The sequence below is a fragment of the Astatotilapia calliptera genome, chromosome 16, assembly GCF_900246225.1.
Source record: "Astatotilapia calliptera chromosome 16, fAstCal1.2, whole genome shotgun sequence".
In the NCBI taxonomy this organism is placed as follows: Eukaryota; Metazoa; Chordata; class Actinopteri; order Cichliformes; family Cichlidae; genus Astatotilapia; species Astatotilapia calliptera.
In genome coordinates, this window is record NC_039317.1 from 17,870,153 (window position 1) to 17,882,290 (window position 12,138).

Sequence of the window (12,138 nt, forward strand, 5' to 3'; positions counted from 1 at the left end):
TTATCTTCCCTGCTTTGAATAATATAACCATGCAAGAGGGAGAGAGGGAGAGAAAAAAAATCACAGCCGGGACTACCGAGCAAATTCTTATTTACCTCACCTGATAATAAAAGCCAACAAGCCATGGAAATATGAATGGCAAGTGTTTACACCGTGGCTGCAGACACCCTGAAACGGGGAATATTTTAGTATCTACAATGACCGGTTTAAATGGTGACGTGGAAAATGAAAATCAGAGTGAAAGTTTGATAGGGATATTGTCACATCAAATATGTGCCTGCAATCAGCAGGCACAGAATATGACTGGAGGTTAACATGTAGGCCCACTGATCTTTTTTGGGGGGGTTCATCTATGTCGCTTAGGGTGGTAAAATTCACTATGAGGCATGAAATGTGAAGTAGTCATCATAATTGGATTGAAACTCATAGTAGAGTCTTTACTGTGATATAAAGCCCGCACAGGGCCACACTTCACACTAAAAGAGGAAAAGCAGATTTTTTTGTGCAGAATCCAGTTGTTTGCTTCTCTATTTTGAGGTTCCTGATCTTTGCTCTATATTTGCATCTTAGATCCTCTGCTGTGCCTGTGTGTTCCCTCAAACGAAAGGCAAACGGTGCAGATTTATTATTCATTAGTGAGAGCAAACAATCTGTTTCTGTGTGATAATGTTTTATTTTAATTTACTTGTTATCATTTTCTGTGAACAAGTGTGGAAATTTGAAGTGTTTTCAATATTTGTTGCTGCTTGCAAGTCGTCTCTCTTAACATGGCAGCATTTCAACCTGTAGATGGCACTCTCAGCCACTGTTTTAATCTAAACCTTTAGGGTGACTCCCTATTTTGAAATGACTGGCCTCAATTCCTAAACCTGTTTTCCTTTGTTTGCTCATGTGATTCTCTTGCAGGTATTTTCTTAAATGCTGTGATATACTGTATTCAGTTTTTTGTCCTCTCTGTGGTTAAATTCGAAATGCCAAACATCTTTGTGCATACCTGTTTCATGCATATGGTCAAAGCTTATTCAGAAATGCTTATGCATAATAAAGTGCAGCTAGCAACTGTTGTTCCAATCGTTTTCAGGCAGCGAGCATTAGTTACACAGTGGGGAATGGCTAGAGTTGAGTGGGGGTAGAGGAACCTCAGCCAAACATGATTTGTCTTTGAATACTAATGCCTCTTTTGATCTGCCTCGGCTTTTAGGAGATTTAAACAACAAAATCTGTCTTTCCAAATTTCTTAATAGACTCAGCCTTTGTGGCCAACATGAAGAAATCCTGGAAACATGTTTACACGGCACTGATATTAATTTTCTGGATTTGTTTAAAACATGTAGAGTCCACCGAGATCTAATTATGGGGAAGCCTTTATTATTCATGCTTTGCCCTAACAGACTAATTAATTTATCATAAAATAGTAAGGCATTTTCTGATTTTCTTATGTTATGCATTTATTTCCATAATTGATCTTTGTTTTACAAATATATCTTTTAAGTTGCCTCTCACATGTTCTAAATTCAGCAGCTGTACTAAAGAGATTTCATCCCCCCTGAAATGATCTGAATGCATTAGTCACTCTGCTTCAACAGGAAAAAAAATGAAACCAACAGGAAAAGAAAACAATTACCAAAGACCTAATCATGGCCACAAGTACCTATGTGATTTATATGGCCCTAAAAGCTGTTTAGGAGCATATCGTGACAGAATGTTAAGTGTGATTAGGGACAGTATGTTAAACATTTGGCCTGTTGTAATCGGTTGGAGAGCTGCGAGGATGGGCTTTGGTTGGGAGGGGTGGGGTGGTGGTGGTTATCTGTGCCTGTAACGCTACAGGAGGTGCCAAAAGCCACAGAGACCACAAACCAGTCTGAGTATTTGGCACCTCTGCAGCTGCTGCTCACATACTTCCACCCTCTCGTCTCACCAAGGGCCACAAGCAAGCACAGGATAATCTTATTTTATCTGCCTTTCAGACAGCCCAAATGGCTGAGATTAAACCTGCTACATGACCCTCACGACCAGGGTACTGACATGTATACCCCCAGTTTATTAGAGCACCTAAGGTTAAAGTGAGATGAGGAAACTGATAAGGGACTGGCCTGAAAATGCCTGGATGAGTTTCTAGCCGTAGCAAAAAAAAAAAAGTCTGCACCTATCTAAATTTTAAAAAAGCTGTGTCATGAATACAAATCAATGAAGACTCCACTGAGGCGCTTAGCAGCAGGGTAAATGTTTAAACAACCTGATGCCAGGACATTTACAGGTGGTTAAACATACCAGAGAACAGCGTTTGTCCATACTCTGGATTCACACAGCTGGTTCTTTTAGATGTGAATCAGTTTTAGGAGAAGGAAGACGTGTTATGATTGTTTTGAGATTCCATATAAGAATTTCAAAGTCGGTGTAAAAACTTTTAATTAATGTAAATTATCTAAGCTAGAGTACATGCAGTGTCTGTGACAATATGCAACGCCTGGTGGTTGCAAAATTTGCATGACACGACTGTCATTTTATTCAATTATGTAAAATACAACACAAAGTGTTGTCATGAATTCGAGCCAGATCAACAAAGGAAACCAAGCTGATTAGTGTTTTTTATTCTGTGTCATGCTTTAGTTTTATGCATAATAGCTCATTTGTGTTTCCTACCAAGTGTCAATTTTGTAGTTTGTCCATACACATACCTGTATTTCCGTGCCTCTTTGTTTGTCTTCAGTATTTGTGCAGGCGTCTTTTGCAGTCAAACCAAAAACATTGTTAAGAAAAAAAATCCCTACACAGAAACTTTTTTTAAAGTAGTTTACATACCCTCTCAGCTTTTTATTGAAAACAGCAAAATATTGGCTGAATTTTCTAACTCTGGGTGACGCTGTGGCTGTTTTCCAAAAGGTGGGCTTTTGAGACATTTGGTCCCAGTGGCATATGCCAGGATTACTGCTTCCAGTGTCACCAAATGCCTTTCCTGCCTCCATACCTGGAGGTGTGTGAAGTGGGCAAGATGCAATCTTCAAATGGCTTTCATGTGATGTTGAAGACTGTCTGGCAATCAGATTGATTTCTGACCATCATTGTGATTAATGTGATGCTCACTGCTATGGGAAGATTAACAATATTCTTACCATTAATTAAAATCACCTCAGTGAGAGAACAGATGGCAAAACCCATTAATCTGCTGTAATGTTCTTACTGTCACCACACACATCTTAATCAAGCCGTGATCTGCATTAATCACCTGACTTAAATGGCAAACAAGTATCACTCCTGTGTTAGCCTGGCTTTGTTTGTGGCCAGACCTCTGGTGACCTTGTAATGATGTATCGATCAGAAAAAAACACTCGGGACACGAGTGGCTGAGGTTTCTCATCGAGCCAGTTAGCTCATTTACACTGTAGGATGCACGAAGAAAATCGCAAATGAACAGATCATCACAACCTGTGGAGCTGCTCTTTTAATCGCTATGTCTGTACCGACTAAAATATTTTATCAACAGCTGCTCAGTTGTTACCTTGAATCCATTGCAGCACAGAGTGGTAAGTGTGTGAGACATTTGATAAGATTAAAGCATAATCCTCTTAGAGGCAAACAACTAATTTGCCTGATAATTCTGTATTACCTTCTGACTCCTCATAGCCATAAAATCCTGGATTTTAACACCCAGCCAGCATGGGGCCATTGTGCTGAAGGCTTTGTGTGTCTGGTAATGGCAGAAAAGTATCTTATGTTTGAGCCCCTGCTGGCTCAGTGTTCATATGTTCAGCATGATCTTGTTTTTAATAAAGGTTGAAAATAGAGATGCGGACTAACAAATAGCCAAAAATGACTAGATATAGAGGCTACATTTAATTTTTACGCTTAACTCCACGTCATAACATCTCTCACTTAGTGCTGAGTAGCACAAATGGTGACGCAATGCTGTTACACTTGCAAGATTAACCATTTAGGTTAGATTTGCATTGGCTTGCCTTGGCGTTTAGCCCAAAATACCACTTGATGTAATCATTTGTGGCAGTAAACAGACCTCAGCATATAGGAAAACCCACTTGTTGACTCGATGCCTTATGGATTGGAGGGCAAGTTCTGAACATCCATTTCTGTTGTAATGTGATCAGACTGAGGCACGTTCCAAGTTCAATATGGATATACTGCAGCTTTCAGTGCCATACATTATAAATTAGCCTTCTCTGCTACAAAGTGTTGGAACATTTTGTTATTGTTTTTTGTTAATGGTGCCTGCTGTTCTTGGCAAGAACACCAGGCACCGTTATTTGAAAGAAAAAAAAAATCAATTTTCACATTTAGCAAGCAAAATTGGGCTTGTATAACACTCTAACTATGGCAGCCCAGAGCTCCTTATCACCTCTCACTGACAAGTATCTCCGGTCTCTGTGGGTCTTTATTGCGTGCTTTTTTGCACCTTTCAGTGTGTGCCCTCTTGGGGGGGCTCAGACAGATTTAACCCAAACTTTTGTGAGGCGTCAAGAGCCCTTTGAAGGGTAATAGACGCCTTTTAATCAGCAGAAGCTAATCACCCATATGGTTGACAAAGGCCTGGTTGACTCATGCTCTTTTGTTATCACTGTGAGGGCTGATGCTGTTGTGTGTGCGTGTGTGCGCGAGTCTGTGGAAGTCTCTCACTCTGTGTGTGTGGTATGATTGGGAATCAATGCAGTCCTTTATGACTTCTTTATTTTTCAGACTTCCACAGTTCCTGTTATAGAACCATTGTTGAAAAGGGTAAATTAAGTACGACTGGGTGTTTATTACAATACAGATGGTCTTGATTATACTGGCAGGTTTTTCCTCTAACACAGAGTTACAGTGATATTCTATGTGTAATTAACATTGTGGGTGTCCAAAACACAGCACTAATCAAATGACACTTGTCTGGCTTTGTGGGTTTTCTCAACCGCATTACGCTGAAATTCCTCCTCCACTATTTGAACAGATGAGACAGCATTTGCAGATGCTCCACCCCAAAATAAAAAGAATATAAAAAAAACCACATGCTTTTCCTTATGCATTCCTTATGTTTATTTGCAACATTTACACGGATAAATGTGGAAGGAGAAAAAAACTGCAAAAATAAATATGTATGGAGTTTTATTAAGTTTAAATGTCAAAATATGAGCACTATGTGATTTTAATATGTGTGAAAATGAATATAAATGAATGTCATTAGAGATGGGACCCTCCATTATTAGATCTTTCCTAGTTCCTATTTTGCATTTTCTCCTGCCTTTAAAGACAGGCTGGAAATAACTAAATACATTAACTCACTATTGTGTTCTGCTGCTTGTATATATATTACATTTTCACGCTATATTATATTTCTACTTAGTTCAGAGGGAAATGTAGAACTTTTTTCCTGCATCACATTTAATTGACAGCTATACTCATATGATAATCTTGGGCATATGTATGTACTAATGCATTATTAAAGAGCCAGTAGGTATAAACGTGTTCAAAATAGTACCACCTCCACAACATTAAGATGCTCCTCACTGTTAAAACATCCACAGTAATATTGCTGTAATAAAATGTTTATAAGAAAACACATGCAGGCAATAATTCTGCAACATTTTTATTTTTTACTTTATGCATTTGCTCCTCCTTGTGTAATGAGTTTTTTTTTTTTTTTTTTTTGCATTGTGGCTTTTCTACTTCAAACATCTTACATTTCTTCCATCACTACCTTTATTCCTCACATTTTAAAAGCATCACTCCCTGCAGGGCAAAAACTGCACTCAGACTGCCAATCATGCTCATAATATTTTCTTATGTCATGCGCCCCTGTTAACTTTTTTCTGTTTCTCAGTAATTACCACCAATGTATAATTTCACTGGCATATGTCCATTGCGCTTTAATGTCTTTACATCCTAGCTTCTGCATAATGTCCTTTAGAGAGGCAACAAACTCGCCCAGTCATTTATTCTAAGTTGTTAATTTTAAACTTCCTCTTGTGGCATGAAGTCCTATTATATGCAGTCCTCCAAGTAATTTAGTTAGTTAATTAATGGCCCTATGTAGATTTATTTAGAAAACAACTTTATCAGCCTGCACAAAGCCCCACAATTGGTTTATTCAGTGAACCATTTGCACCCCAAACAGTGAACAGAAGTGGCAAACGTGTTCCGTTTGGTGCAGGACTGGAAGGCCATTGGTCGACTGGGCAGCCTATTTGCATATACCGGAGCTTATAGTCCCGCAGCAAAGTCAGAGTTGAACACCGTTGTGATTCGACCTGACATAGCACAAGTGGCGGATTGCTTGCATGATTTATGACTTTTTTTGTGCAGCATTCAGTAGCCCTTCAATATGACAGTTTGCAAGATTGCAGCAGCTGGGCTGTGCGTGGCGCTTGTTTTATTTTTAAATACTGCTCAGTGTACAACTACAAGGTATTTCACCTATGAAGAAGACGCACCCGGGACAGAAATAGGTAATTTGTCTCAAGATTTAAAGATTGATCCAGCTGATGACCCTGACACTTCATTCCGCTTTATGCAAGAGAATAACTTTTCTGTGATTCACATGAGAGAGAACGACGGACTTCTGAGTGTCGCAGAAATAATTGATCGAGAGCAGCTCTGCCCCAGGACTCCCCGTTGCTTCATCACCTTCGACATCGTGGCCTTCTCCAGGGAGAAGTTTCAACTCATTCACGTGGAGATCGAGGTGAAAGACATCAACGACCACTCTCCCAATTTTCCTCTCAACGAGACAACTCTGGAGATTGTAGAAAATGTGCCACTGGACTCTAGATTCCCTCTGCAAATCGCGCTCGACCAGGACGTGGGAGACAACTACATCCAAAGCTACAACACTTCCTCCTCCAGTCATTTCTCTGTTGAAGTACGCGATCGGGAGGATGGGGTGAAGTTTGCTGAACTGGTGCTGGTGAGGCAGCTCGACAGGGAGGTGGAGGACTCCTACACTATTGAAGTCACCGCATATGATGGGGGAATGCCTGCAAAGTCCGGGTCAATGACTGTGAATATCAAAGTGTTGGACTTTAACGACAACAGCCCGACTTTTGAGCACAGCTCTCTGAAAGTTGAGCTGAATGAAGACTCTCCGGTAGGCCACCGTGTTCTCAGAGTGCACGCGTTTGATCCCGATGACGGCATAAATGGCGAAGTGATGTACGCGTTCTCCGACGGGCTGTCGTTAGAAGCTGCGCGCCTTTTCCACCTCGACCCCCACTCCGGTGACGTGACCCTGAAGGCGCTTGTCGATTTTGAGAAGAGGAGATCATATGAGCTGAGCATCAAAGCGTCTGATTTAGGCGCGAACTCTGTCCCCTCCACCTGCAAGGTTTTGATAGATATCGTGGACGTGAACGACAACGCACCAGAAATCAGCATCAAACCCATGACCTCCAGCAGTGATGGAGTCGCCTACATCACGGAAGCTGCAGCGGCAGAGAGCTTCGTGGCTCTGATCAGCACCTCGGATAGAGACTCTGGCTCCAATGGGTACGTGCGCGTTAGTCTGCTCGAGCATGTGCATTTCACCCTCCAGCAGGCATATGGAGACACGTTCATGATCGTTACCACCACCACTTTAGACAGAGAGAAGATACCAGAGTATAACCTGACTGTGGTTGCAGAAGACCTGGGAAGCCCACCTTTCAAAACTATCAGACAGTACACTATCCGTGTAACAGATGAGAATGACAATTTCCCTCTGTTCAGTAAGCCACTTTATGAAGTTTCAGTCCTGGAAAATAACATCCCAGGCTCATATGTGACCACTGTTGTTGCTCGAGATCCTGATATGGGAAAAAATGCCAAAGTCTCATACAAACTCCTCGATTCAGAGGTACCAGGCGGCTCTTTAGTGTCCACTTATGTTTCTGTGGATTCCCTCTCAGGGTCTTTGTATACTTTAAGGTCCTTTGATTATGAGACGCTTCAGGAGATTGAGCTGGTCATCCAAGCAGAAGACAAAGGTTCCCCTGCTCTGTCAAGCACATCAACAATCAGGGTCAGAGTTGTGGATCAAAATGACAACTATCCATATTTCACCTTCCCTGTCCTTGTGAATGACTCTGCTGAGATTCCTTTGCCCTTTAATGCACCTCCTAGCTATCTTGCCCTTCGTGTAACAGCTGAAGACGAGGATGATGGAGTGAATGGAGAACTCTCATACCAAATTGTGCAAGGTGATCTGAAGCTTTTTACAATGAACAAAGACACTGGAGAGATTGGTTTAAAACAATGGCTGACAGCTGAAATTGGGGACGTGCTGGAAATGAAAATCGCAGTGAGTGACAATGCCAGGTCCCCGCTCTCTAGCAGTGCCACTATTAGGTTTGTCGTCTCAGATACAGAGCCCTCCGAAGACCAAGTTGTCATTGTGCTGCGGTCAAGTGATGAAGAAAGCGCCGGCGTTGATGGCTCACTAATTATCATCATTATGCTCGGTGGGGGTTGTGCATTGTTGCTGATTGCAATAGTGGTTGTAGCTGTGACATGTAAACTCAGACGTGGGGGGAGAAGCCGTGGCGCCAAGAGAGAAGTGTGTCAGGGCCTGTTTGATGGCAGGCCCCTGCCCATGCTTAGTTCAACAGAACCAAACATTTACACAGGTCAAGGAGGCTTCTTCCACGAGAGGACCTCTTTGTCTCTCGATGATTCCTGCCTGTATGAGGAGAGGAGCAGGGACTCTGAGACGAAGGTGAGTAAACTACATTTAGTCTTGTTTTTCTGTTTTATTTTCCCTCATATTTTTATAGGATGTTTCCTAGTACTGCTTTGATCTGTGTGCCAGAAATGGAAACTAAGCTCTCTCTTGTCACTTTGTTCTCTTAGATGTTCCTGCCCTCCAAGCATTTCCAACCAACATCTGTGTGGCAAGGTGACAAATACTGCTTGCAAGTGAGGTAAGACAACTAAATGAATGTCTTTTCTCAGATCTGATGCTTTACAAACAGTGAAATCAAACTAAAAAGAGTTTCTTAAAAAAAACAGTACTTCACACACGCGCGCACACAGTCACAGACACAAAACATACAAGTTGCTTGTGGCATCTATGCAAAATGAGGTTAGATGGGCAACAAAGTCCCGTGCTGTGTATGCAGAGAAAAAAAAGTCATCAATAATCAAGCTAATGTGATGCAGTTGTGCCTCATACTGTATTTGTTGATTGCATTTGCAGTGGGATGAGCAACACTGATCAGCTGAGCGTGAAGGACAGTGGTAAAGGGGACAGTGACTTCAACGACAGTGACTCTGATATCAGTGGCGATGGAGTCAGAAAGAACTTCAGAACCTTCCAGCCGAGGCTAAAGAGTGAGTTTTCCTGTATGTGTTTAAGTTCAGATAAAGCAAACCTTCAGCAGAAATATATAAATGATCAATTATTTTAAAATATATGTAAAATCTTAATCTATAAATGCTCACCATTATTATTTTATTAAATTCATATTGCTTCTATTTCAGGTGCAGCTAACGGCTTATCAGAGGATTGCCAAGGCACCTACTGTGCAATACAGCCACAGAGCTTCCGAGCCCCTAGAAACACTGCATACACAATAGGCTTTTCCCCAGCGCCTGTCTTCAACAGTCCTCATGGCTGCCCTGAGTCTTGGAAGGACTCTTGTTATGGCACAAGTCAGCCCAAGTCCCGGAGCAGCATGCAGACCTTCTCCAGGACCAGAACCCTTCCTTCCTACTACCCTCAGCAACAACACGAGGCTCGTGGTGCAGTCAGGCAGAGCCCAAATATTGTGACTGTGGCTACAGGTTCGGAAGTTGCAACTGTCTTTTAAAAAAAAAGGTTATTCCAAGTGTACATAGAAAGTGTAAATATTTTTTGTTGTCCATGTGGGTCATTAAAACATGGACATATTTATGATAGAAGACATTTTTTCACAACTGCAAAATTTTATTTTACATCTTTGAAATTCAGTTTAATGCACTCTGCACGCTGCTCATTCTTTTTCCAATAAAGGTGTGATTGAAATACCAAAAAGGCTCATTCATTACAAGATTTTCTTCTCCAAATGTGGTGACACGGCAAACATAATAAAATATTGCCAATTAATCTATTTTAATTGAACAAAATTTAGCTTTTCAAGATGAAGTGGTATCCCCTTGCCATCAGAAACCACTGCCTGAATTGGTAAACACATAGAACTGTTCCCGCAGTTTGAATCAACATGATCAAAACTCCAGTCAGATATGATCAGATGTAAAACCTGATGCTGCTGCATTACCTGAGAGACTGGCTTTGAAGACTCCTAGGTTGCTCCGTGGAGTTTCTTGCATGCAAATGAGAGAGTAGAACTGGTACTCAAGTGGAAAATAAAGTACGAACCATTATTCCTACAAATTCATGCTGGGTGCTGTCACACCTGCTTTTGCGCTTTGAAATAATTCACATCACTGTACACAACACAGAACAACAGGTATTATGGTGCTTGACAAATTCCTGCCTGTCATTGCTGTGAGGGACAAATCCTTAGCCCGTGAATATAAATTCATGTACATTCATTCAGAAAATAGCACATAAATATACAAGTAATATACAGTTTTCTCATGCAACTTGTCCTCTGACACTGATAAACCATGTTCTTGCCAAGCTACTCTTACATTTGCCACACTGGTTGCTATTTTTCAGCTCACTTCAACCAGAAATATTTAGTGACAGTGCGAAGTGCCTCAGGTCCCAAATAGTTTATTGATGAAACACTGATGATTTTTAAAAGCCAGATATACAGAAACCTGGCCTACAATTAGCCAACCTTGACATGATTTTCAATCTCAAAGCTGTAATGCTTGTACTGTTTGTCTCCTCAGAAAGACCCATCATTGGTGAGTACAAGTACAAATCCAGGACAGCTACAGGAATCCAGAAAGCCTATACCTAAATTATGCAGGAAAAAGATCAATTAAATACATCTCTCAATCAAGAGACCGTGTCCATGGGGAAGTGCTTGAGTTTTCATCAACAACTTCAAAAGTACGGGCCAATTTTAATACTGCTTTTCATAAACATTTTTCCAAAATTTCTTCTGAGCTGCGTTACTGTACTTACTACTCATGGAAATGAGCATTTTAAACAGTATTCAATACCTGCTGATTTTCATCTGCTCATGTCCAAATTTGTCACAATATTCTGTCCTCGTTATTTTAAAGGTCGATTTAAATAAGCATTTGATTTATGGAGGCAAATGAGACAAGAGTTGAAGCTGTGGCAAGTTACATAACAGCCATTTAAGGGACATTACTTAAGAGGAAATAAATAGTTGTGGAAAAAAAGCTGTAGAAAAAAAGAGCTCTCAGTGGAATCTGATGACAGCCTGAGCCATTACTTTTTTTTTTCCTGTTTTCTGTTCATCTGCAGGAAGCGGGGGCTAAGGGCAGTGCTCATTTGCATAAGCATAAATACCTGCTTTTTTAGTTTTTGATAGCTGTGATAAAAGCTGGAATGGAGTGGATTAGATGCCTTTTACATAACACCTAAAGCACTAACAGAGTTCTCACACATCACCTCAATGTGCCTCATGAATAAAGGACAATGTTCAAACCTTATTCCATATTTAATCTGTCATGGCCACCTTTTTTTATTGAATGCTTGTATTCTGCAAAGTCACTCCAGTTCGAATATTGCTAAGTTATTCAAGGCCATGCAAAACAAAAGGCAAACGATTAAAAAGAAGGTCATATTTGTGCCCCCAGTGATGTGTACTGGTCTGACAGATATCCAATTGTACACAGAAAGAAAATGCATTTATCAATCAATACAGTATGGTTCCCTTCGTCATTGCTTTGTATGCTCCTTGTAGGTCAAATAAGTTGTGCACTGACCTGACAATTTATGCCACAAGGTACATTTATAAACACAGTTTGTTATAAATTGCGTGTCTGTCAGAAAAAGCCATTGTTAGCAGGCACCATGTTCATTTATTTTCAAATGGATTTCCCATTAATGTCCTGCAGCAACTCTCGCAGTGCATTTGAAATCTCCTCATAGTAGTAGAAAGTGAGCGTTTTAGACCTGGTTTTCAGCTCATCAGTAGTCTACGGACAAATGAGTCAGATCTGCACACGTCATTTCTAGCCTCAGCACCTGTGGTTTATTTTTGACAAATAGCTAACTATGTGACTGTGATTATGCTGTTATGGTCTCTTAGC

General features: G+C 40.8%; 1 protein-coding gene across 1 annotated transcript; it reads left to right on the forward strand.

Annotated features, from left to right (window-relative positions):
* Positions 1-6,237: 6,237 nt before the first annotated feature.
* On the forward strand, positions 6,238-9,923 carry LOC113008090 (protocadherin 8). Its single transcript, XM_026145247.1, has 4 exons — positions 6,238-8,677; positions 8,812-8,882; positions 9,158-9,291; positions 9,442-9,923. Exons 1-4 carry the CDS (start codon positions 6,314-6,316, stop codon positions 9,768-9,770), a joined length of 2,898 nt encoding a protein of 965 aa, XP_026001032.1. The 5' UTR covers positions 6,238-6,313; the 3' UTR covers positions 9,771-9,923.
* The last annotated feature ends 2,215 nt before the right edge of the window (positions 9,924-12,138 follow it).

Coding starts and splice junctions, on each gene's coding strand:
- LOC113008090 (XM_026145247.1), top strand. CDS start 6,314: ATGACAGTTTGCAAGATTGCAGCAGCTGGGCTGTGCGTGGCGCTTGTT. Junction 8,883..9,157: donor AAATACTGCTTGCAAGTGAG/GTAAGACAACTA, acceptor TTGCATTTGCAG/TGGGATGAGCAACACTGATC. Junction 9,292..9,441: donor CTTCCAGCCGAGGCTAAAGA/GTGAGTTTTCCT, acceptor CTTCTATTTCAG/GTGCAGCTAACGGCTTATCA.